Source organism: Eubalaena glacialis, chromosome 1 (assembly GCF_028564815.1).
Source record: "Eubalaena glacialis isolate mEubGla1 chromosome 1, mEubGla1.1.hap2.+ XY, whole genome shotgun sequence".
NCBI classification, from domain to species: Eukaryota; Metazoa; Chordata; class Mammalia; order Artiodactyla; family Balaenidae; genus Eubalaena; species Eubalaena glacialis.
The window spans coordinates 126,401,192-126,425,270 of NC_083716.1; the positions used below are offsets into that span (position 1 = coordinate 126,401,192).

Below are 24,079 nucleotides of genomic sequence, written 5' to 3' on the forward strand. Positions count from 1 at the left end.
TGAAGAATGTATGGACATAGGATTCATTAACCTCTCCGAATGAGGTTTCAAGAACAAAGGCACCTCCTCACACCCAAATACACACAACCCATTCATGTTATCACGGGGCACGACCATGGGGTTTTACTGCATCAGTAATGACCATTTCTCTAACCCTTCCCTGTGTTAAGCCCTTTCCGTGAATTCTCTTTTCATCACTAAAATCCTCTGACCTCGGTACCGTTAGAGCCCACCTTAACTGTGGTGGTGAGCCAGGCCTGTGATGCCTCCTCACCGTTAAGCTGAGGGGTAGGCCTGGTGAGCTATTGGGGTGAGAGGGGTGGTCCGGGACAGCTTCTCCAAGGAGGTGCACCTGAGCTGCCTTTTCATGGTAGACATTGCATGCTGGCACAGCTGAAGATGGTCGGCATCTACAGTTGTACATGTATCTGAATGTTCTCTTCCTCCCCACCTCCAGGGTAATATGCTTTCGCAATGCAAATTGCAATGCATTTGATTTTGTGCTGGGGCTTCCAAGTGACCGAAGGGCAGGAATTTGTGATCTTGATGTTGTTGTTGGATTTTTTGTTTTGTTTCTGGAAGGCCACTTACATAGTGGGCATAGTCTGGGAGTCTACCCAGTGAGCTGGTCTCCAGGAAATGACCTTTGATTTAGTGGCCAATACTGACTAACCTGGGGTGCTTAAACGTGCTTGGCAAGTATCATTGTCTTTGTCTCCTTTGCCCTTCTAGACCTTTAGGAGACAGTCTTCAGGTAGGGTAGGTTAGGGGCTTATGGAGCCCAGGAGAGGGTGTAGCCAAACATATATGGGAGAGATTTTGGCCACTGTTTTCTCTTCCATCAGCGTTGGGTACAAAAGGGAAGACAGATGTCCAGAGAGGGGACCTGCCGGCTACACAAAAGCATCACCTATCAGGAAAATAAATTTTCTCCATTCCCAGCCTTGTATGGATTCTTTTTAAAGATATAAAAGGGATACCTATTATCAAAAATGTAATGATTCCCAATCATTATGTGAAGAATAAACAAATAAGGCTTAGCCATAGCATGTGGCTCATGGGACTGAGCTTTGCTTGAGGCAGTCACTGTAAACCATGTCCCCTCTCTCTTCTGATGGATGCCCCTCCCTGTTTTTTAATCCAGGTACTTTATGAAACACAGAGAACTCATAAATACACGTAAGCAGGTGCTGAACCTCTTGTAAAACCCCACAACCACAACTCCTGCACAGCAAACTCCAGCTAGACAACAAAAGGTCGTGTATGTGCTGCACGTAAAGTTGAACCTGGGTTTGAACTTGGACTAGCGTTTAGCGAACATTTACTAAGTGCCAAACCTTGGAATACATCCTTTCCATGAAATATCTCCTTGAATCCTCAGAGCAGCCCCATGAAATAAAGCACGATTACTTTCACCACTTTACACATGAAAAGACAGGTTTAGAGAGCTTGTGTTACCTTGACTAAGGCCCATAGCTAGAGAGAATGCATTATCAGTGGACCTCAGATAATCCATAGAGAGAGGCATATAACAATTTGCCACAGTTACAGAGCTAGGAAATGATGCAGTCAGGGTTGGAAACCTGGTCGGCCTGACTCCAGAGCTTGTGCTCTTAATCACCACATTGTCCTGGTCTCAGAACTACCTTTATCCACCTTTAAAGGATTCTTTGTGAACTACTCCGCTTAGGGGTTTAAAACAATTTCGTTTCTCCTTTCACACAGAGTAAAAATCTGAGTGGTTTAAACTCTTTGTCGACGTGTAGGGATTTCCCAGTCCTGGAGCTTCATCTGTTCTCTCTTCCTTAGTGTTAGTTCAAAAGTTAAATTTTAGAGCATGTAATTTAAAGCTCTATTTAGAAATGCTCATTGATGGAGTCAGAGCTGCAGCCATGGAGATGTCCCGTCGTCTGGAAGATCCTCATTACATTCTAGGCTTCTGAAAGCCAGATGAAGCATCAATAAAATATGCTGTGTCCTCCTGAGGAGTTAAGCCTCTGCACTTGAATGCATTCTTGCAGTGTCTCTCTTGCCCCCATGCTAAGGAAATCTGTAAGCGAGCAGAATGATGGGGGGAGTGGGGAATTAGGGGAAAAGCAATTTAGTGTGGTTAAGGTACCAGTGTGTGGCAAGGCCATAAGCACTCAGAAGTTCATGCAATACCCTTGGGTGGTGATGAACCCTCTCTGCCTATCCTGTTGTCATTCAAACCTCAGGTGTGCTATTTGACCTTAATACATCTGCTCCATTATAATGTCACAGGTAGTGAGTACACAGGAAGCAAGAAGGAAGGTTGCTTATTGACAGAAGTGACAAAGAACTGTTATTTTGGTGTTTCCAAGTAATGCATTTCCTGCGATCCTAATTAGTGTGACGAGAAAACTCATTGCCAAGAAATTGTGTGGTATTTGCTTTAGCTTCATTCTGAAATGGTGAGGCTTTGGAGAGTTAGCCCAAAGTGTTTATGTGTACTGAGATATTCGGATGCCAGCAGGGCAGAAGAGGTGGTGCAAATTGTTATTCACATATAATTAAACCTAGGTCCCATTCAAGTCCATTAAGCAACAGCCTCAAATCCTTTTAATTAATGGGTTCAGATTGGTGGGCCTGAAGGAGCTAATTAAATTTTTTTCCCAGGATTTTCTATTTAAATAGACAACCATTGTGCTTCCTACATTTCCTCCAAAGTTATTCTTTGTAGTTTAGTGTTGATGAAGGTATCAGCACTTCATGGCAGGCCCTGGTTTTCAGAGGCCAGAAAACACTGTGGGCCCCTGGTTAAACCCACGGAGACCCCTGTCTGCATCTTCCAGGATCTGGAAGCCCTGTGCTTTCCTGAGCCCAGCCGCAGCCTGACAGAGGTCTTCTTTTCCCCGGAGAGCCGACACCTGCTCCCCAAAATCTGCTGGGGGTGGCAGATCACAGAGATCCAAAGCCTCAAGGATAGTAACCCTGGGTTCTTCATATTTAACAAAGCTGGGATGTCTCGGGACTAGTTCTTCATGCCCTCATGGCAGACAGCTTCCAAGCTCTTCTGCTACCACACTTTCCCTCACCCCTGTGTCTCCAGTTCTTCTGTTTCAGGAGAAATGACCCAGCCAGCAGTGAGAGCTCGGCTGGCTTCTCAAAGCTTTTCCTCCACAGTTCCCTCCTCTGTGGACGCCCCTGAGGGTCATCTCAAGGTTTACAGGATATGAAAGGTTATTCTTCCAAAACAACAAAAAGGTTAAGTACCGTGTTCTGTACAGAAGAACATATAGTTATAGGATAGGGCATCTCTCCAGAAAACCTGAGATTTTAGTTTGTTGCCCCCAGAAAATTCCTTGCGGGGGGCTTCATGACTTTCCAGTATGTCTAACATGGGCCACGCTGCGTGTTCAGCCCTGGAATTGAGTGCCCAGCACATACGGGTTGCATCTTCCAATGCTGCCGGGGTTAGACTCAGGGCTGTCTAGGCAGAAGTATTCCAGATCATCATTCAATTAAAGCAGCTGCAGAGACAGGATTACTGGGGAGAGGGCCTGGGAAAGGAGACTCAAGCATCTAGCCGTATCCAATTCATCAGCATCCTTCACTCTTGGGGCGTGGCCATGTGGATGTTCCCCAACATGATGGCAGAAGGAAAGGACACCCTGGGACCCAGTTATCCTTTGCCACTTGATGTGCCTGGGAGACTGGAGAGATTTCAGGATAGGCTCCTTCATGTGGGTAGGGAGATCTCACGCGTCACCAAGCCTAGACTTGGACCAAGCCCATCAGGACCCACAGCCGCCCAGTGGTGTGAGGGTACGCAAGGATGCCTTTCTATGAGATGATGTTTCATTTCTGGACCCAGGAATCAGTGCCACTGAACTGCAGGGAGTCCCCTTTGTCACAGCGGCTCTCAGCCGTGGTCCCTGCGAGGACTCTGAGATGTGTTTTTGCTGCCATCTCTTGTCTGGCGTGGGGACAACTCATGGTTTACTTGCTGGGGTGGGAAAGCCTTGCCCAGTTACAGCTCTACACCCTCTCCCCACATTGAGGGGAAAATAAGACCCAAGATGCTGGTGTCCCCCAGCGAAAACCCCATTATGAAAACCCATGTTTGCTGACCTACCATCATTTTAATGCAGCTCCATGTGAACTGTAATCAAACCGCCCAGCGACCTTTCTGTCCCTCTGCCCAGCATCACTGAAAGGGCCTGTTGTTCCTTTGGTTCAATGAAGAAACCTTCTGTTTAGTTAAGCAAGTGTTTTTGCAGTCATGTCTCCTGGTAAGTTACAGAAAGATTATTGTTGGGTCTTGGGTTTTGTTGTTGTTTTTATTCTTTGAATACCTCCACCTCCCTACCCCCTCAGCTGCCCACCCTGACACTTACTGCTTTACTTTTTGACAAAGGAGGGAAATTCATAATGACCTGAGCAGCTTCCTGGGCCCTTAAAGGTCCCTGGTCATGTTTTTCAGGTCCTGGTGTAAGCTGGCTTCTCATTTATCCACCCCCAACCAGGGCCTGGGAACTTTCCAGAGTCTCAGAGGCATCAGCACAGGAATGGAGCCCAGAAGAGACCCCTATGAGCCAGGGACGCCAGTCCTGATTGATGTGTTTACATGTGGTGTGCTTCTCTGTCTTACAGCTGTTTGTTGGACTTGGGTTCCCTTATGAAGGCCCGGCTCCCTTGGAGGCCATCGCAAATGGATGTGCTTTTCTGAATCCCAAGTTCAACCCACCCAAAAGCAGCAAAAACACAGACTTTTTCATTGGCAAGCCAACTCTGAGAGAGGTAAGCATCTATAAAACTCATTCTACTTTCACTCATATGAATGGTAGCTATTTATTGAGTGCTAGGAGCCCATTTGAACCTCAGAGCCTTGGACAGTAGGTATTGTCAGCTTCATTTCACTTAGTTGGGTGGAAGGAGGATCCTTCCTTGAAAAATCATCATCCTTGAGAAAAAAGACGTATCGGGGTGACTGAATAGTACGCCTGGTATTTTAGCCGACTGTCAGCAGGTGCCATCCTGAGAAGCAATCCTGCCATCGCTCGAACCAATTGCAGAAGCCTTATTTGGATTGCCTTTGGAGGTCCTCGCGAAAATCCACAGTGGGTGATGAATCACCATTGAAGGCAGATGGATTCTATTTGGGACAATAAACCAAAGTCATTTAGAGCATGTGAGTGACCAGGCTGGGTGTTTCTATATCTGGTTAGAAACACGTATGTGCAAGAACCCATAAGATTGATTTCTTATTATTTCTTACTTATTTCTGCACAGTTCGTAAGTGGCTCTCCAGGCTGCTTTCAAGGAGGAAGCCTCTAAGTGTCGATTTGTCCCAGTGCCCTTGTCATTTGGGACCATCTACTGGGGAGGACACTGCTGGGCAGCCCTCCCGGGACATGTTTCTAAAGCATACATTTTTCACCTCTGCTACTTTTAAACCTTTCTGGGTCAGTTCCCCTGACCCCATTCCCCCCTTCCCCAAATAGTACATAAAACACATTTTCCGTGATTATTCTTTACCTTTCAGTCAGAGAACTTACCAGTTAATAGAGTTGATCATTCTGAGAGTTCTTTTCTTTGACCCTCCCCGTCACTGGTGAAAGGGCCAAAGGAGACGGAAGAAGATCAGCAAGACCACAGGTTATCCTGAAAAAGATGAACCCGTGGCCCAGATAACCTCTGACAAAGGTTAACGAGGCGTGTGCGTGTGTGTGCGCGCGCGCACGCTTGCTTTTTCCTTCTGCTAGTACTGTAAATTTGAGTTCTTCATTTTGGGGAGTGCTTTGGGGGGCGGGGGGTCATTCCTCAGCAACACTTCACGTACACAGTGTTTGGACTTCCCGTGCTGTGGGGCGGGTACCAGAACACAGATAAGGAACCTTCAGTCTGGTACCCAAGAACTTACTTTTTGCAAAGGTTTGAAAGGATGCTCCCCAGCAGTGAGAATGTCTCAACTTAGGCATCTGTGCTTTAGCGTGCGGCTGACTTTGAAACTTCGGAGCTCTGGGTAGGAAGTGTGGGCTAATCAATCATTCCTGTGTTACGTTTGAATGTAGGAAATCTCTGAAGTTCTACATCTGCCTAAATTGGATAATTATTTGTAATTTTCGATGTTTTTTCCACTTTTTTGTGATGAATTATACACAGTGAGAAACGATGATTTGAACCTGTTTTGAGTGTACAGTTCACTGGCATTCAGTCCATTCGCTATGTTGTGCAATCATCGCCACTATCCACTCTCAGATTTATTGTTCCAAACAGAAGCTCTGTACATTAACAGTAACTCTCCATTCTCCCCTCCTCCAGCCCTGAATAGAAGAGTAGAACCACTACTCTACTTTCTGTATATAAATTTACCTGTTCTAGGTGCCTGATGTAAGTGTCGTCGTACAGTGTTTGTGACCAGCTTATTTCACTAAGCATGTTTTCAAGGTTCGTTCATGTTGTTACACGTGTCAGAATCTTTCTTTTTTAAGCCTGAATAATATTTCATTGTATAAATAGCCCACATTTTGTTTATCCGTTCCTCTGTTCATCGACACTTGGATTGTTTCCATTTCTTGTCTATTACGAAAAATGCTGCTACGAACATGGGTGTGCAAGTATCTGTTTGAGTCCTTCCTTTCAATTCTTTGTGGTATATATACCTATGAGTGGAATTGCTGGAACTTGCTTTTTATTTATTTTGAAATAATATTAGTCTTAAAGAAAAGCTGCAAAAAGAGTACAAAGTTTGGTTATATGCTTCATGTAGCTTCCGCTAATGGTAACATATTATAAAACCACAGTGTAATTGTCAAAACCAAGAAGTTAACATTGGTACCGTAATATTATCTAAACTACAGACTTTATTTGGATTTCACCAGTTTTTCCACTAACATCCTTCTTCTGGTCCAGGCTCCCACATGGCCTTTACCTGTCATGTCTCTTTAGTCTCCTCCAATCTGTGCCAATTCTTCAGTCTTTCACTGCATTCATGACCTTGACATTTTGAAAGAGTACTAGTCAGTTGTTCTGTACACTGTCCCTCCATTTGGATTTGACTGGTGTTTTCTTCTGATCAGTTTGAGGTTACACATTTTTGGCAAGAATCCCACAGAAGTCATGTGGCCTCAGTGTATCATGTCAGGGGGTGCGTGATACCAATGTCTTATTACTTGGTGATGTAACCTTGATCACTTGGTTAAGGTCGTGTTTGCCAGGTTTCTCCACCATAAAGTTACTGTTTTTCTCTATGTTGGGGGAAGTACTTTGAGACCATGCAAATACCCTCGTTCTCCTCCAACTTTTGCCCATTTATTTTTACCATGTATCAGTGGATCTTTCTTGCAACCATTGTTACAGTGATATTCTAATGATGATTTTTTCCCTCATGATTTTTTTTTCTGGTTTCCCGTGATAATAACCATCTTAGTTAACATTTATTGGAGCACTTACTATGTGCTAAGGGCTTTTTAGAAATGGTTTTTTATTGAAGTGTAGTTGATTTACAATGTTGTGTTACTTTCAGGTGTACAGCAAAGTGATTCAGTTCCATATATATATATATTTTTTTCTTTTTCAGATTCTTTTCCCATATAGGTTATTACAAAATATTGAGTATAGTTCCCTGTGCTATACAGTAGGTCCTTGTTTTTTTATCCATTTTATATACAGTAGTATGTATACATTATTCCCAAATTCCTAATTTATCCCTCCCCCTACCCCACGCTTTCCCCTTTGGTAACCATAAATTTGTTTTCTATGTCTATGAGTCTTTTTCTGTTCTGTAAATAAGTTCATTTGTATCATTTTTTTAGATTCCACATATAAGTGATATCACATGGTATTTGCCTTTCTCTGTCTGACTTACTAATGCATGAAAAGCAAAGAAACCCATCAGTTTTCTTGCTGTAGTTTCTATATACAAGACTTTGGGAAATGATTCATCAAAAGTATTTTGGACTGACTTGGTACCTTCTTGATCATTAGAATTAGATAATAATTTAAATTTTGATAATTCTGAAGATTTTGATAACACTGTATTACAACTGAGTACTTTTTCCTGAAAAAAATTGAAGACCCTCTTAAACACAATCTAACCCTTTGCCAGTGAAGGATGTAATGTTACGAAGATCAGATCAGCCGGTATGAAATTGTTGAGAAAAGTATGTTCATCCTGTCGGTGTGATCCTTTAGTAATTTGCTTTTTGTTGAGGTGATAGAGGGTTTTCATTCTTCATGGCATTAAAAGGGAATAGGTGTTGGAGCTGCCGCCCAGGCATTTGGTTCCTCCTATCCTTTCAGATGGTCCCACCAGTGTTGGAATGAGACTCCAGTTAGAATGGCACTGGGGGAGGCTTTCAACAGCTGCTCAGCAAGTGACCTCCCACAGGTGACTCCATCAGTCCTGGGCTCCCGTGGGAGGGCTGGGAGGCAGAGGTCAGCTGACAGATGTTCATTGTGTCCCCACAGGGCCTGCGGTACTAAGTCACTGCATTGGGGGAACTTATCAAGACACATTTCCTGTTTCCCAGGAGCTCAGATTTTGATATGGAAGTGTGATAAGAGCGATGCCTAATCAACGGGAATGCATAAGGAAATAGCTGAGTACATTAAGCAGGGGAAGTTAACTTGGAGTGGTGCCCGGTGGAGAATGTGCTGGGTTAGCTAGAAGGGGATAGTGGGGGAGCTGTGCTTTATAGGAAAAGAAGAGTCGGGTTTTGAGTTGGAGAAGCAAGAATGTTGATGCGTTGGAGGGAAAACCCCAAGCAGGTCACTTTACTTTATGCAGGAGGGCAGGTTCCATCTGATGTCCATTTCTTTCTCCGCTGGAGATGGTGCAGAGAGCAGGCTGATAGCCAGTGACAGGACACAGCTTTGAGAGGAGCCAGTGAACTTGACCTCACGGGCAGGTGGGCCGCCCCACTCTGCTCTTTCAACTCACAGAATCCCCCTGATCAAAGATGCTTTTAATTGGGAAAGAGCTATCAACACTTGTACAGATTTCTAAGGGTCAAGAATCCCTAGAAAGTATCCTTTTTTTTTTTTTTCCCCTCAGCAAATAGAAAAATTTTAACCAAAACGTATATAATTACGTAGCTATCTTTTTGTGCCTTTGCTAATCTTTTGAGCTAAGCAACAATAGATCCATGTAAATGGGTCCATATAAATTGCATCTATGTCTCTTCTTTGCCTTCATTTGAAGAGAAGTCTAAATTTTTCTTTGTATTTAGAAAACAAAAAGCTTTGTTTTTATTTTTGCATTGGACCCATTTTTAAAACCACAGTGTACACACTCAAGAGAAGTTCCATATGCCCTTAAGTATAATGTGGTTGGTTCAAGTTACACTTTAAATGTAATATAATTGGGATTTCTATCTTTATATTAGGAAACATATTAGTAGGTTCTTAATCATTATTCTGACATTTTGTAAACCATTTGAAATTCTCTGGCTCCAGGGTTTCCTTTTCCATAAAAAGAACTTGTGTTCTTCTTGGAGATTTAACAGCCGCTCTGAAATAACATCTCACATTTAATAAGATTTTCATTACTTTTACAGACTATACTCCAGTAAATATACTGATTGATATATGATGAAGTAACTCAGATCAGACGGTTCTCAATAAATTAACAAGGAGGAATGGAACATCCAGAGGGGAAATAATGAATCACAAAATGCCTTACTCATAAAATTAAGTAACCCTCCGTAAATGTAAATGAACAAAATGATAATGGCTCAGCATTTTGTATTTTCCAAGTGCTTAGAGCAACCTTGTAAATAAGCAGGGACCTTAAAAGGCAGAGGGGAGAGAGACTGCTAAATAGTGACATTGATGGCAACTTTCATTTACCCTGATTCAGTTGCAAGAATTAATTAGTTTGTTCTCCAGGCCACAAAATGAAAATGGTGTGACACTTTACTCAGCTTCAGGAAAGGTCTAATACAGACATACATTCGGTCCTGGGATTTTGTTTTAGGTTAGCCGGTTTTAAGCAAGTGATGAAAAGGCTGGTGTTTACATTGAGCTTCTTTTGGTCATTGTCTTAAGAACTCAAGAGCCTCCTTTAACATTGTCATCTTCCCTTTTTGTCAAAAGGTAAAAAGTTGTTGAAGGATCTAGATTTGAATTTGCTCTGCTGCTTTCTAGCTATGTGGTCTTGAGGAATTGTAAGCCCCTCTAACCCTCAGAATCCTCATCAATACACAGGAAACCTGATAAATAATGTCTGCTCAGGTGATCAGCCCAGTGCCCGGCCCAACCGAGGGGCCTCGCTGATACGTGCTCAATCTAAAATACGTGCTAAGGAAAAGAAAAGGATGCTCCCCCGGCTCCAGGAGCCTGCGGGCACTCTTCTTCTATCCCTGACCACACAGCTGAGCAAAAGAAAGAGGGTATATGTCAGAAGCATGGGGAGCTGCAGGCTAGCGAGGGGCGTGACTCTGGCAGAAGAGGCAGGAGCAAAGTCTAGGATACCTGCACCTCACAATCGCCTGATTTCCACGAGTGGAGGCCAGAGAAGGCTCAGCGTGGAGGCCCAGTCATTTATCTTCTGGGTTTCCCCCCTGAGTAATGCATGCACACCATTGGTGTGGTAAGACACAAAGAACGGAGGCCAAGAGCAAGCTGGAGAGGTGCCAGTTGAATCACCCAGTTCTCTGAGTATATTGGGATCTGAAGAAAAAAAGAGAGCCAGCTTGGCCTCAACCCTTCCAGACCCAACACCTTCTTTTATTCGAAGTGTATTATAACATCTACTTTTCACTCCTGAAATGAAGAATATACCCTGCTAACATATGTAATTTTAAAAAAGAATGATTCTCTAACTCTAATATGAAAGAGGAGTAGAAGGAAAATACTTTGCTATAAGGTAATAAATATTTTGTGTATATGTAGTCCAGAAATACTGTTATCATACCCATGAACCACCCTAGAAGGCATCATGGTGTCTCATTCCTCTTCACAGTGAATATGTTTGTATTTAAGAAGAATAAAACATTGAGCTGAATCTGGTCAGCCTTTTTACTTATAATTGACATTAAAGAAAAAGAAGCTAAATAAAAAGGTGCCTACATGTAGACACACAGATATACGCGATTGGCATTACTGTGACAGCTTCAAATACAGACTGGTTTGGGTACGTTGTACTGGAGACCCAGATCCTCTGCGTGGCATTGACTTTGCTGCCATGATTTTTCTGAAATGATAACGGCTTATTGGTGAAATTCCCAATAAAACGTCCCTTGATTTACATGGCAGTTATGTTCCTGGAAAACTCAATGTATATTCAGACTGTACCAAAGAGTCAGATTCTGTGAACCCACCTGAGAGCTTGGCGGGGCATGTGAAGGCCTGTGGGGAGTGGGCAGCTCTGCCCTGTGCAGGACGGTCACACAGATCTCAAGGCGTCTGCCATCCCTGGTCCTCAGCCACGGGTTAGGGCAGCACCCGCCAACTTTGAGGACTGAAAATGCACCAGAATGCTTTCTTTATACCACAACCTTAAAAGGATACAAGAAGAAAGGTGGGAATAAGTTTGAGGGATAAATTTGGCTGTCTTTAAAAAACGGATTCTTCCAGAACTGAGAATTGCCAATATTCCTCTGGGTTTCTTTGGCCACCCTTTGCTTTTAAAATAAAACCTCCTTTAAAACAAAAGCTGCCTTTCCTTGCTTTTCTGATCACACATTGCCTTTATGACTCTTAAGGCTCCAGTGTTATGCTAATTATTATTCCAAAATTCTCTCTTTTTCTGGTAGCATTATTTCCCTTTCTGTCACCTTTCATATGTGCCATTCCGTGTCCTTCTATGACTTTAAAGCCTATGATGACTTTATTGTAATTTTCTTATGCTTATCTGTCTATCCTAACCAGTATTTTCTAACAGATGCTAGTTTGATCTAGGTGATTTTCAGGGCTGGGATATGACTGAGGGTAAATATTCGTTATTTCTTGGTGTGATTTGGGGGGTTGAAGCCATCTGTAACAGCCTCCATGTCACCTGGTTATGACATTCTAACTCTTTTTTCAAAGTGGGACTCAAGGTGAGGAGCCATCACCGGACCTGACCCTGTGGATGTCATGGTCTCACACAGGGCCATGGCCCACCTGCTGCCCTCCTGGGACCCCTAGACTCTCAGGAGCCCCTCCAAAGTGCCCAAGATCCCAGCTCAAAGGGTCTAAGACAGCGTAGCCTGGCCGTGTGTCTTTTAAAACATCCCACATGAACCTGATGGGCACCCATGGGCACTGCCCGTGTTGCCAGCCAGGCACACTTTACAGCCTCGGTGTCCTTACCTGTGCCCGTCAGCGCTGTGCGTGCTTATCCAGATGGTCCTGACAGTAGACGTCCTGCTGGTCAAAAAAAAAAAGAACGAAAGCAAGCAAGCTGTGGAACCCTCCCTCTTTTATTGTTATCTGCTTACGGGGTGCTTAGGAGGTTTCGATCGTCAGGGGTCAAAAACAAAAAGTGACATTACCTACGCAAGTACAACTCGGAACCATAAAAAGCATAACGCTTCACCTAGCACAGAAGGTTGAAAAATGAAAAAAGTCAGTGTTCGTGAGACTGAGGTGTTCTGTTTTTTCTTTTCCAGCTGACCTCCCAGCATCCTTATGCCGAAGTTTTCATCGGCCAGCCACACGTCTGGACTGTTGACCTCGATAATCAGGAGGAGGTGGAGGACGCCGTGAAAGCAATTTTAAGTCAGAAGGTTACTTCTTTTATTCCATTTTCCCCCATTTGTGATGTGAACGGGATCATGTGGAAAGCATCACAGGCCCTTCGTTCGAGTAATTAGAATATTTCCATGTCAGCTTGACTCTGAAATTAGAAAATGGCCCAGCTGTAGGACTGGCCTGGGAATTTTTGTGGAGGTTCTGTGAAATGGAATTAGAGCTGGTGTCCAGATGTGTGCATGGATTCTGCAGACCCTTTCGACATGGCTCCTGGCTCCCAGATGCAGCAATAGAAACTTGAATTCTACTTGTGTCAGTGACCTCATTATGTAGCTCTCCCAAAGATCAGAAGAGATAGACCCGCTCCCCTGCAAAAAAAAAAAAGTGAGAAGGAAAAGGACTAATTAAGGAAATACTGGGAAATGTTTTTTATAGCATCTGTTTATTTGGCTTTTCTACCTAAACATCTTATAAAATTTTGTGCAAGTAACTCACATCTCTGGACTCTCCAGAACAATTCAGCAGACATGTATTAAGTACCTACTGTATGCAGAGCGCCCTCTGAACCACTGTCTGGGACGCTCACTTCCATAAACATAAACGAGGCTGACTCCCTGCCTGTAGGAAACTTACCACCCTGTAGGGATGGGTCAAGTTATCGTCTCTCCCAACCCCGGGACTGCCTTGGATTCTACCAGTAAACCCTGCCCTCTGTCCTCCTCCTATGAGAGCAGCGATTACTCTGTTATAATTTTTTAAGAGAAGCAGTATAGGTGTGGTTGTGAGGACAGGCTAGAATCAGACAGCTTGGGTTGGGGTCCAGCAGTGTCCCCTTGGGCAGTTACTTAACCTCTGAGGCTCAGTTTCCTCATCCCTGATGTAGGCTAATTTCACCTACTTTACAGGTACTTGAGAGGATCCAATGAGATAATGAATATGAAGTGCTTAAGTGCAGTGTCGATCTCATAATAAATGTCTAGTCAGGAGTATTAAGTCAGTATTACATATATAGTAATGTAATATTCTTTTTTACTGAAGTATAGTTGATTTACAGTGTTGTGTTAGTTTCCAGTGTACAGCAAAGTGATTCCGTTATACATGTATATACATTCTTTTACATATTCTTTTCCCATTATGGTTTATTACAGGATATTGAATATAGTTCCCTGCACTATACAGTAGGACCTTGTTGTTTATCCATCCTATAGCTAATAGCTTGCATCTGCTAATCCCAAACTCCCAATCCTTCCCTCTCCCACCCCCCTCCCCCTTGGTAACCACAAGTCTGTTCTCTATATCTGTGAGTCTGTTTCTGTTTCGTAGATAAGTTCATTTGTGTCGTATTTTAGATTCCACAAATAAGTGATATCATATATGTCTTTGACTTGCTTCACTTAGTATGATAATCTCTAGGTCCATCCATGTAGCTGCAAATGGTATTATTTCATTTTTTATGGCTGAGTAATATTCCATTGTGTGTGTGTGTGTGTGTGTGTGTGTGTGTGCACACACATACACACCACATTTTCTTTATCCATTCATCTGTCGATGGACTGTTGTTTCCATGTTTTGGCTAATGTAATACTATAACATTCTTACTTTTGTTAGTGATAGTCTGGATTTCCATTAGACTGTAAGCAACATGGGCAGGAACGATATCTGTCTCACTGCTGTGTTCTCAGGACCCAGCATAGCGATGTACCTAACGGATGATGGGAGGCATGGAGGGAGCGAGGAATAGGTGTATGCAGATCAGCACACTAAGGCAGAGTATGTTCAGTGCCAAGACCAACATGCCAGAGATGGAGGAGTGTCTATCTTCTCTGCTTCTTTTTTTTTTTTTATTGAAGTATAGTTGATTTACAATGTTGTATTAGTTTCTGGTGTACAACAAAAATGATTCAGATATGTATATATATATGTGTATCTATATGAATATATATATTCTTTTTCATATTCTTTTCCATTGTGGTTTAATTACAGGATATTGAAAATAGTTCCCTGTGCTATACAGTAGGTCCTTGTTGTTTATCTGCTTTATACACGGTAGTTTGTATCTGCTCATCCCAAAGTCTTAATTTATCCCTCCCCGCTCCTTTCCCCTCTGGTAACTGTACGTTTGTCTTCTACTTCTGTCTTCTCTGCTCCTATGAGGACGTCTGGAGAACGCAGCATTGAGTTAAGTCTCAGAGCATGAGTAGCAATCTGCAAAGTTAAACAGAGAAGTGAGCCCAGAAAGACACGAGTTAGAGGAACAGTGAGAGTCAAGGGGAAGAGGCTAGAAAGGCGTGTATCCCAGGAGGAGTGGCCAGTTGGCCCATGTAAAGGGCCATCTTTCCCCTTTGGGGAGTGAAGTGGGGCCCTCCCAACTGCCAGCTTCAGCTTGCTGAGCACACCTCCTGGGGAGCAAGAGTACGCCAGTGTGTTATCCGTGTCCCTTTAGAGAGGGTCTCGTTATTGAGCTTTGAGGTAGCTGCTCAGAGCTTCCCATCAGCGGCGTGCACAGTCTCATCCCAGTCTCAAGGTTAGGGCAGAGGTCCCCCTGACCTCTGGTGGCCAAGCCAAGAGATGAAGTGCCGAGTGAGTGTGGTACTGCTGGCCACCTCAAGTACCTGCTGCATGTCTGCAGTTTCCCACCAGAGCATCCTTCTTGCAGAGATCGAAGGCTCTTCTTTCTTCAGTCTCAGCATCCTCTAGGGTATTAGCTTCTAAAGCTGCCATAACAGAGAACCACAAAGTGGTGGTTGAAACAACAGAAATTTATTCTCTCACAGTTCTGGAGGCTGCAATTAAAATTAAGATGTCGACATCTGAAATTAAGATGTCGGCAGGGCCACGCGCCCTCTGACGCCTCTCATGGAGGGTCCTTCCTCGCCTCTTCCACCTTCTGGTGGCCCCAGGTATTCCTTGGGTTGCAGCTGCAACACTTTCATCTCTGCTGTCATATGGTGTTCTCCGTGTGTGTGTGTCTTTCTGTCTGTTTTCTCCACTTCTCATAGAGACATCAGTCATGTTGGATTAGGGCCCACCCTAAATCACTATGACCTCTTCTTATCTTGATTCCATCTGCGAAGACCGTATTTCCAAATAGGTTCCCATTCACAGGTACTGGGGGTTAGGACTTCAACATATCTTTGGGGGAGGACAGAGTTCAACCCACAACACTTAGTTAAGTGTGCATGCTTTTGAAGAGGAGTAATTTGAAAGCTAATGTAGAGGCAGAAAATCTTGGATCATAGAGTCCAAAACTTTTTAGATAATAGATCCCTTTTGTCAAACAAAAATCTCGTGGGAATGCCTGACACACAAAGCGCTAAGTGGGTGCTGAGTTCTGTCCACTCCTACATGAGGCTCAGTTCACTTCATGGAACATCTGCTGCTCCCCTTTTTAAAACCCTGACCAACCCTTTCCCTAAAACCATTTAAGGCCACTTAAGGGGGAAAAAAAAGTAATTATAATAGTAGGTCATATGTAGGGAGAAGCTCTTTTTATACCTCCAGAATCTCTCTCTGTACATCTTTATGAGCCTTACCTCATTTAATCCTTCTGCAGATAAGAAAATTAAGGTTTAAAGAAATTCAGTAATTTACATAAAATCGCACAACTAGTAAGTAGTAGAACCTGGATTGAAACTAGTATTTCTGACTAGTTTATTAAGAAAAAATTTAAAAAGAAAAACAGCATTAAATGAAGTAAAGGGAAAGAGGAGAGTGAGAGAGAAAGTAAGGAATGAGATTAATACAAAGACTATTATCATTATAATCCTTATGCTTGTTATAAATGGGTCAGAAATTTGGTGCCAAGCTTTCTCATATTTAATTACAAGATTTTAAATTACATGACACTCAAAAAAGCAAGAAAACGTGACCCATCATTAAGAGAGGACACCATCAATAAAACCAAACTCAGAGATGGCTTAGATGTAGGAATTACCATACAGCAAATTTTAAATGCTGAGATAAATGTATTAAAAGGTTTGTTGGGGACTTCCCTGGTGGTCCAGTGGCTAAGACTCCGTGCTCCCAATGCAGGGGACCTGGGTTCGATCCCTGGTCAGGGAACTAGATCCCACGTGCATGACGCAACTAAGAGTTCACATGCCGCAACTAAGGAGCCTGCGTGCCGCAACTTAGGGACCTGCCTGCCACAACTAAGACCCCATGCAGCCAAATTAATTAATTAATTAATTGTTTTTTTTTTTTTTTAAAAGCTTTGATGAAAAAGGTGGACAACATATGTGAATAGATGGGGGATTTCAGCAGAGAGATGGGAACTTTTTTTAAAAGCCGAATGAAAAAATGCTAGAACTGAGAAGTACAGTATCAGAAATTAACTCTTGCAGTGGGCTTATCAGCAGACTATACACAGCAGAGGAAAGTAATCAGTGAACTTCAAAGACTTATCAATAGAAATTATTGAAATTAGAGAAAAAAGAACAAGATAAAAAACAGCATATGAGATCTCTGGAACAATATCAAGCAGCCTAATTTATGTGTAATTAGACTCTCAGAGGAGAGAATGGCCAGAAGAAATATTTGTGAAGAGATAATGGCTAAGAATTTTCTAAAATTAATGAATAACATCAACCTACAGATCCTGGGAGCTCAGTGAAGGCCAAGCAGGACAAATGTGGAGAAAAATACACTTAGATACATCATAGCTGAACTGCCAAAAACGAAAGATGAGGAAAATAATCTTGAAAGCAGCCAGAGAAAATTTTATTACATTCAGGGGAATAACAATATGAAAGACCACCAACACCCCATCAGAAATAATGGAGACCATAAAAGGGTCTGCAGGAGCCAGAGTGTGTAGGGCCTCTAAATAGGCCACAATAGGGATTCTGGATTTTATTCTGAGTATGATGGGTAGTTTTGAGCAGGGGAATGACATGACCTATTTTACATTTGAAATCATCAAGAGAAATTCCAGGAAATGTCTGACTTAAAATTCTGTGCTTAGTCGATAGAGGAGATAAGACTCAACCCCTGGACTTCTGGTACCTTCTAAGACCATCTGTCATTGAATGATGCCAAGCCACCTGTCAGGTGGGACCATGCAGAGGTTAACTGATACCAGAGAGCAGTTCCCTGTAGAAGTCGTACTCTGACTTAGAACACTGAGTAATACTAGACACAGGAGATCCCACAGGGAGGGAGGTGAAGAGGAGAAAATGGAGGAAAAGATGGGGGATAGGAAAAGTTTCCAAGGCCAGCAGGGACTGCATGCCTACAGGCATCCTTCCTATGGCCATATGAGTAACAGTCCTTTGTCCACCAGCAAGATGGCCAAGCACATTCCCCCCTGCTTCTCCGTAACTGACCCCACTTGGGATTCTCAGTGACTGGTGTGGTTTCAACATTCCCTTTCATTCATCCCCCAAAAGACCTTGACTTGTTCCTGAAGGACTGTTCTGCAGAAAACTGTGACACACACACACACACACACACACACACACACACACACACACACACACACACACACAATCTGTGCAGCAGATCCGACAGCAGAGGCTAGCCAGTGCTCAGTATTCCTAAAGCCGGGGCTCTGGGGAGCTTTCCCACACAGAGGGCCCTGCTTCTGTACACAGCAGGGTGGCTAGTGGAACTCACTGGCAGAGGTAGCTTAAGAATACAATTTCTTTTTTTTTTTTTTTTTTTTGCTTTTCCTTTATAGGAAAATTGGCTCCTTATCTTTTAAAACAGTGAACTGGCCACAAAGCAGTTAATGAGTCACATCCCCTTTGGTTAAACTGGGTTTGGTTGGTAGGAGGACACAGGAAGAGCCATTTTTCTGTGTTTATTGCATAAGCCCTTTGAATTAATGCACTTTCATTTCTAATGGATACCCTTTAGAATATGTTGTAGGAATGACCCTTGAGTATTCAGTATGCTTCCCACCATGTAACTGGATCTGTCGGTCACGTGACAGATGGCCCACCAATGTTTATTTACCTCACTCTAGAAATCCTACTTATCCCCTTATAAATGAGCCCAATATGGAAGTCCTCTATTGTACATTTTTTGTTGTTGTTCTTATTCCTTCATATCTTTTCCCACAACCATGGGAAGAGACATATCTCTAGACAGTTAGAGAAAGCTTCTGGAATCACTCACAAGGTGATTAAATAAATATTCTTTAAAAGAAAAAGTCTACCTTTGGTGTAAAGGACTGTGTTTGGGTTAGAGAAGGCACAGCAAGTGCAAAAGCTTGAGATGAGAAGACGCAAGCTTGGCAGACGTAAGTCAGTTAAAGCATTTTGAGCTCTTCTGAGATAAACTATCTAGGAACAAAAGGACCTCAGCTCATGCAGAATAGTCCTACCCTGATATTACAGTACTTATGGCTCAGCCTCTTTTGGCTCTCTCTGGATGGATGTGGGCAGGGATGGCTGAGGTACAGCCTGTGTGATGTGTCATCTAACTGTGCATTCGAAGACATGTTATGAAATTACTAATCATGGTTGAAGAAGATTTCAAATGTAATGTGTGAATCAACACACACAGAAAACGGGAGAAGCTGCCTTGAGGACAGCTACTTGGCTGCCCCCAGAAGGGTGTCTTCTCTGTCAATTGTCCCATTTTCAGCAGGCCTCAACTCACAGATGTTTTGTCCAGGTCTCCACCCTGTAGATTTGAGATAGGCGAGTGTAGACTTAAGAGGGAGGTGGTGAATGTGCTGATAAGTGCTACTGGGCTTTCTGAAGCTGTAACAAACTGGATTGCTGGCCATTTTCTCCCAAGTGAAATTTCCATTTCAGATTAATAATGCCAGCCGGCTGCTCCTGAAGACGCAGGCCTCATAGTGTCGGCACAGGCATTGCAGAGCTCCAACCCGCATTTCTTCCCCTTCCATCAGGTGTCACAGTATTGATCAGATTGCCTCCCCTACCCCAGTGAAGCACCTTCTATGTTGCTTGCTACCCTCAAGTAAAGCCTAGGCTCCTTAGAGTAGAAATCACAAGTCTTTTGTGGAAATCCAGTGAACCTCTTCCTAGCCTGTCTCACCAGCTTCCATGATCCTAGTTCTGTCCTCCTGCTGTCCTTCTTTCATGTCTAATCTCCCACTAATGCTCCCCCCTGGAACGTCTTCCGCATCTTGACCCTCCTCAGTATTGGCTTGCTGGAGTCATAGCTGACCTTAAAAGCCCAGCATGAGCAGAAGTTGGCTTTGACCTTCTAGCTTCCTGGGACCCTCTAGCTGAACTCTCTGGGACACTTCATCACTCTGTTTTTGCACCATGAGTTCTTTGGGAACGTGCTCACCTACTAATGCAAAACAACGCTTTTGTCACTGTCATGGGTCCTGAAACCACTCATCATGTGCCTTTCTCAGGGCAGGGAGCATGCATTCATTCACCAGATGTTTGCTGGTTCCGACGTGTGCCACCCCACTCAGCACCGGGATGCAGGTGACCCAGCAGCCATGGACCCTGCCCCATGGAGCTTACCTTCTAACCTTTTGTTGAGTGCCTACTGTGTGTTAGACACTGAACTAAGCCCTTTTTTTCCCCCCCATAATCTTTACCACACGTTCCAAGAAATGGGTTTTTCTTATCATCATTTTACACATGAAGGATCTGAGGCTCAGAGATGGTAGGTAATTTGCTCAGGGTCCCACAGCTGATAAGGAGCAGAATGAGGGTGTGAAGCCAGGTCTGCTGACTTTCAAGTTCATAGTCTTAGCCCCTCACAAGGATCCCTGCAGGTGTTGGCACCTGAGTGTGAGTGAATCAATGGAGGACTGGGTAAGTGTTGCGTGTCCTGTGTCTTCCTCTTTCATGATACCATGTTCTGTTTTTGCAGATTGAGCCGTACATGCCGTATGAATTCACCTGCGAGGGGATGCTACAGAGAATCAACGCTTTCATCGAAAAACAGGTAAGGCTCTTCAGAAGTCCGTCCGTCCTTGCTGTGTCCTACCTCCTGCTACCCCAGAGGACTCTTATGCACAGTTAAGAGTTTACCATGTTTCTGTGCTTATTTTCCTGATTTGGAGGACTCTACAAGCTAGAGAATGGCTTCTTGAAATTCTAAATTATGAACTGTCAAGGTCACCCCAAGGAGTCAGTCTGTCCTTAGGGTAAAAATGTTCTTTATGATGGTGGAAGGTCAAATGGAAACTTAAGGGAGAGACTGGATGGTTGAGATGAAAACGTCCTTCACCATCAGACCTGTGCCCTGCCTGGGTTCTAGGGGCCTTACAAAGACTTGGGTGGGGAGGGAACAGAGAGATGGCTCCGTATCTGTTTGGTAATTCCAAATATGTTCGGACTCTTCAGTGGTTTTCAAACATTTTTAAAAATAGGACCCGTTTTCAAATGAAACTTCACGTGAAATCCAAGTATATAAAACAGATAAAAGCAGAAGTTCACTTCCAAAGCAGAGGAGGGTTCCAAGGGTCCCACCCCCCCGAACAGAGTTGGGAAACTATGTCTTGTGCTCGTAGAAGTAAAGGTCAAAAGTGTCATTGCTGTCATTTTAAAACATTTTCATTCCGTAGGCTTCAAAAGCAACACAGAGCCAGAAATAGGCAGACTTAGCACCCCCCTGGGTAGGGGAATATGAACTCCTTGACCAGATGCCAGAAAGAAGGGGCTCCTCTTAAAAGACAAAGCAGAGCGTCTCGGGGCAGTCATGAGATCTTGACACAACAGGGGGTGAGGACTCTGAAGGCTGAAAGTAGAAATGGCATGTTGAAAGTGGAAGTAGGTGCAGACTGTAGGCCAAGGCAGGTTTCAAAGGAAAGATTTGAGGCCACAGACTGTGGTGAGCCGCAGACAACCCTGAGTGCAGCCGCTGGACGGGCCGAGCCAGAGGCAGAGGCTTCAGGGTGCCGGGTCTGATGTTCTGAATTTTTGTTAGTGGCAAGAAGGGAGTGCAGTGCAGCCAGCCGCCTGGGTTCCAGCCCCTCCGCCAAGACTTTCTGGTTGTATGACTTGGATGTGTTAGTTTCCTCCCCTGCAAACTGAGGATAATAATAGAACCTCATGGGGCTGATGTGAGGATTAAATGAGCTAGTACATATGAAGTGCTTAGAACAGGGCTAACACGTACTGCTCAGTAAAGACACACTAGAGATGTTACTATATTATACATTATTATATTCTTGTGTATTATTATATAACATAATATATTCTACAGTATTAGACTTTACCACAAGAGCTGAGCATTTGAATCACTATCTCAGTCACTCGTCACATGACACCCAACTTAAGAATGACAGTATCATCATCCTAACTTGAGCAGCCCTTTACGTGCAGACTTTATGCCAACACGTCCCAATGCATCATCCCATTTACCCTCACAGTAATCCTGGGAGGTGGCAGCCATCACCCCGTTCTCTGGATAACGGGAACAGAGAGTCTTAGTCGCAGGGCTTAGTCATGGAATCAGGGTTTGACGCTGGTTTGGTCTGAGCCCAGGCCTGCGCCAACAGCGTTGCTGTGGCCCCGGGTGATGGCACTTGTCCCAGAGCTATACTTCCCATCTTCTTTGATCTCAAGGAGCTGCTGGCCCTTCCTGAAGGTGCAGACAGGGCGGCCGTGGCCTCTGACAGATTTAACACATCACAGCTTTAACTACCCTCCGAGGAGGCCAGGATCCTACTAGGATCCCTGCAGCTGCTTACGGAACCCACTTCCGCCTTTCCTGTCTCCACTTCCTCTCAGGGAAAATGGTTACTCACCACCGGGTGTAAAAAGACTTTTTAAATTTTATATTAGAGTATAGTTGATTTAGAATGTTGTGTACAACCTAAATCAATCAGGTGTACAGCAGAATGATTTCATTTTACATGTACATATGTCCATTCTTTTTCAGATTCTTTTCCCATGTAGGTTATTATAGAATATTGAGTTCCCCGTGCTATACAGTAGGTCCTTGTTGATTATCTATTTTATATATAGTAGTGTGTGTATGTTAATCCCAAACTCCTAATTTATCCCTTCCCCGACCGTTCCCCTTTAGTAACCGTAAGTTTGTTTCCTATGTCTGTGAGTCTGTTTCTGTTTTGTAAATAAGTTCATATGTATCATTTTTTTAGATTCCACATATAAGTGTTATCATATGATACTTGAAAAGACTCTTTATCACATTTATTTGAAGACTGTCTTTCTTTCTTCCCTAAGATTCTTGAATCCCAGCCAGTCCTTAGAAGTTCTCATGTGGCCTGTTCTCTGTGAATCTATTACTAGGTTTCCTTTCAAACAGGAAGATCCCATTCCCCAAATAGACCTTGTCAAATGCTCTGTGATTCGGGGCCACACCCAGCTTGTTCCCCTTGACATCCAAGTGCCTAGCCCTCTGCCTGGCACAGAGTAGGTGCACAAAAGCCGAAGACATGAATAAATGAATGAGAAGGGGAGTGAGAGTGTGTGCTTTTTTTCCCTATGTGCCAAGAACCAGGAGGCTCATCTTGGCCCTTATGATTTGGAGAGCATGCTAGTAAAATTGTCTTCTGGAAAACATGCTCGTAAAACTGCCCTTTCACACTACCTCCTTGGTAGAGATTTTTTCCTGCAGAGCTCTGCGGTTCACAGAAATCCAGGGATTTCTTTTTTGCCTGCTGTTGTTTATTCATTCATCCGCTCTGAAAATATTTGTCAGCTGGAGGGGGCTGCAGACTGTGCTGGGAGTTGGGCAAGAAGAGGTGTCAAAGGATGAGGCCCTATCCTCGGGTAGCTTCAAGGTCAAGTTCACAGGTGATGCTGCTGCCATTGGTTACACCTGTCATAGTGACTACCCAGGTGCTTTGGGATCACGCAACTCAGATGCAGGGTGGGGATGGGGGAGGGGAGCGAGAGTCTGTCTGGAAGCACTTTGCGGGAGCTGAGTCCTAAAGGCAAAGTCGTGGTACAGACAGGTCGTGATGCAAAGGCCTGGGGGTGAAAAAGAGAAATGGTGGTGAATTATTGGAAGTTTGGCTGTGACTGAAGAGAGAGATGATGTGAGAGAAGAGGTTGGAGGAGGAGACACATCATGAAGAGATGCTGCGGCTCAGCTGAAGAATTCAATTTGTTTCTGGGACAAGAGGCTAAAGAAAGGTTTTAACCCAGGAATAGGGCAGTGATGCTCTCAGATTGGTGTTTTAGAAAAGTCATCTAGGAATCTTGTGTTTGGGGCATTTCTTACTCAACATTCTCTCAGTGCTGCTAAATGAGCAATAAAGGGGCCTATTCTGAGTTTATCCCAGGCCTCTGGGGAGGGTTTTGTCAGAGCCGTAATGTTCCCCCAAACCAGAGGGAAATTAGGAAGCCAAGACCCCACTGGTTCACAGATTGGGTCTTCTGCCTCTAACGATTAGCCCCAGGCTCTAGTGTTTTAGAGCTTGGGGTGTTCGTTATTTTTGCAGCCAAAAGAATATCTTCAAAGAGCAGTGAGGGGAGAGAGCGGTGTTCCCGGTATGAACAGGAAAGCCTCAAGCTCCGAAGGGGCGGTG

At 43.8% G+C, this 24,079-nt stretch overlaps 1 protein-coding gene across 9 annotated transcripts in view; it reads left to right on the forward strand.

Moving 5' to 3' along the window:
• Positions 1 to 24,079, forward strand: part of MGAT5 (alpha-1,6-mannosylglycoprotein 6-beta-N-acetylglucosaminyltransferase) — a 362,899-nt gene that overhangs the window by 315,370 nt on the left and 23,450 nt on the right. For all 9 annotated transcript variants that reach the window (XM_061183287.1, XM_061183259.1, XM_061183249.1 and 6 more), the window contains 3 exons: positions 4,615 to 4,761; positions 12,558 to 12,674; positions 20,446 to 20,520. In XM_061183287.1, the coding sequence (XP_061039270.1) occupies positions 4,615 to 4,761; positions 12,558 to 12,674; positions 20,446 to 20,520 (339 nt within the window). The remainder of the gene's footprint in view (positions 1 to 4,614; positions 4,762 to 12,557; positions 12,675 to 20,445; positions 20,521 to 24,079) is intronic.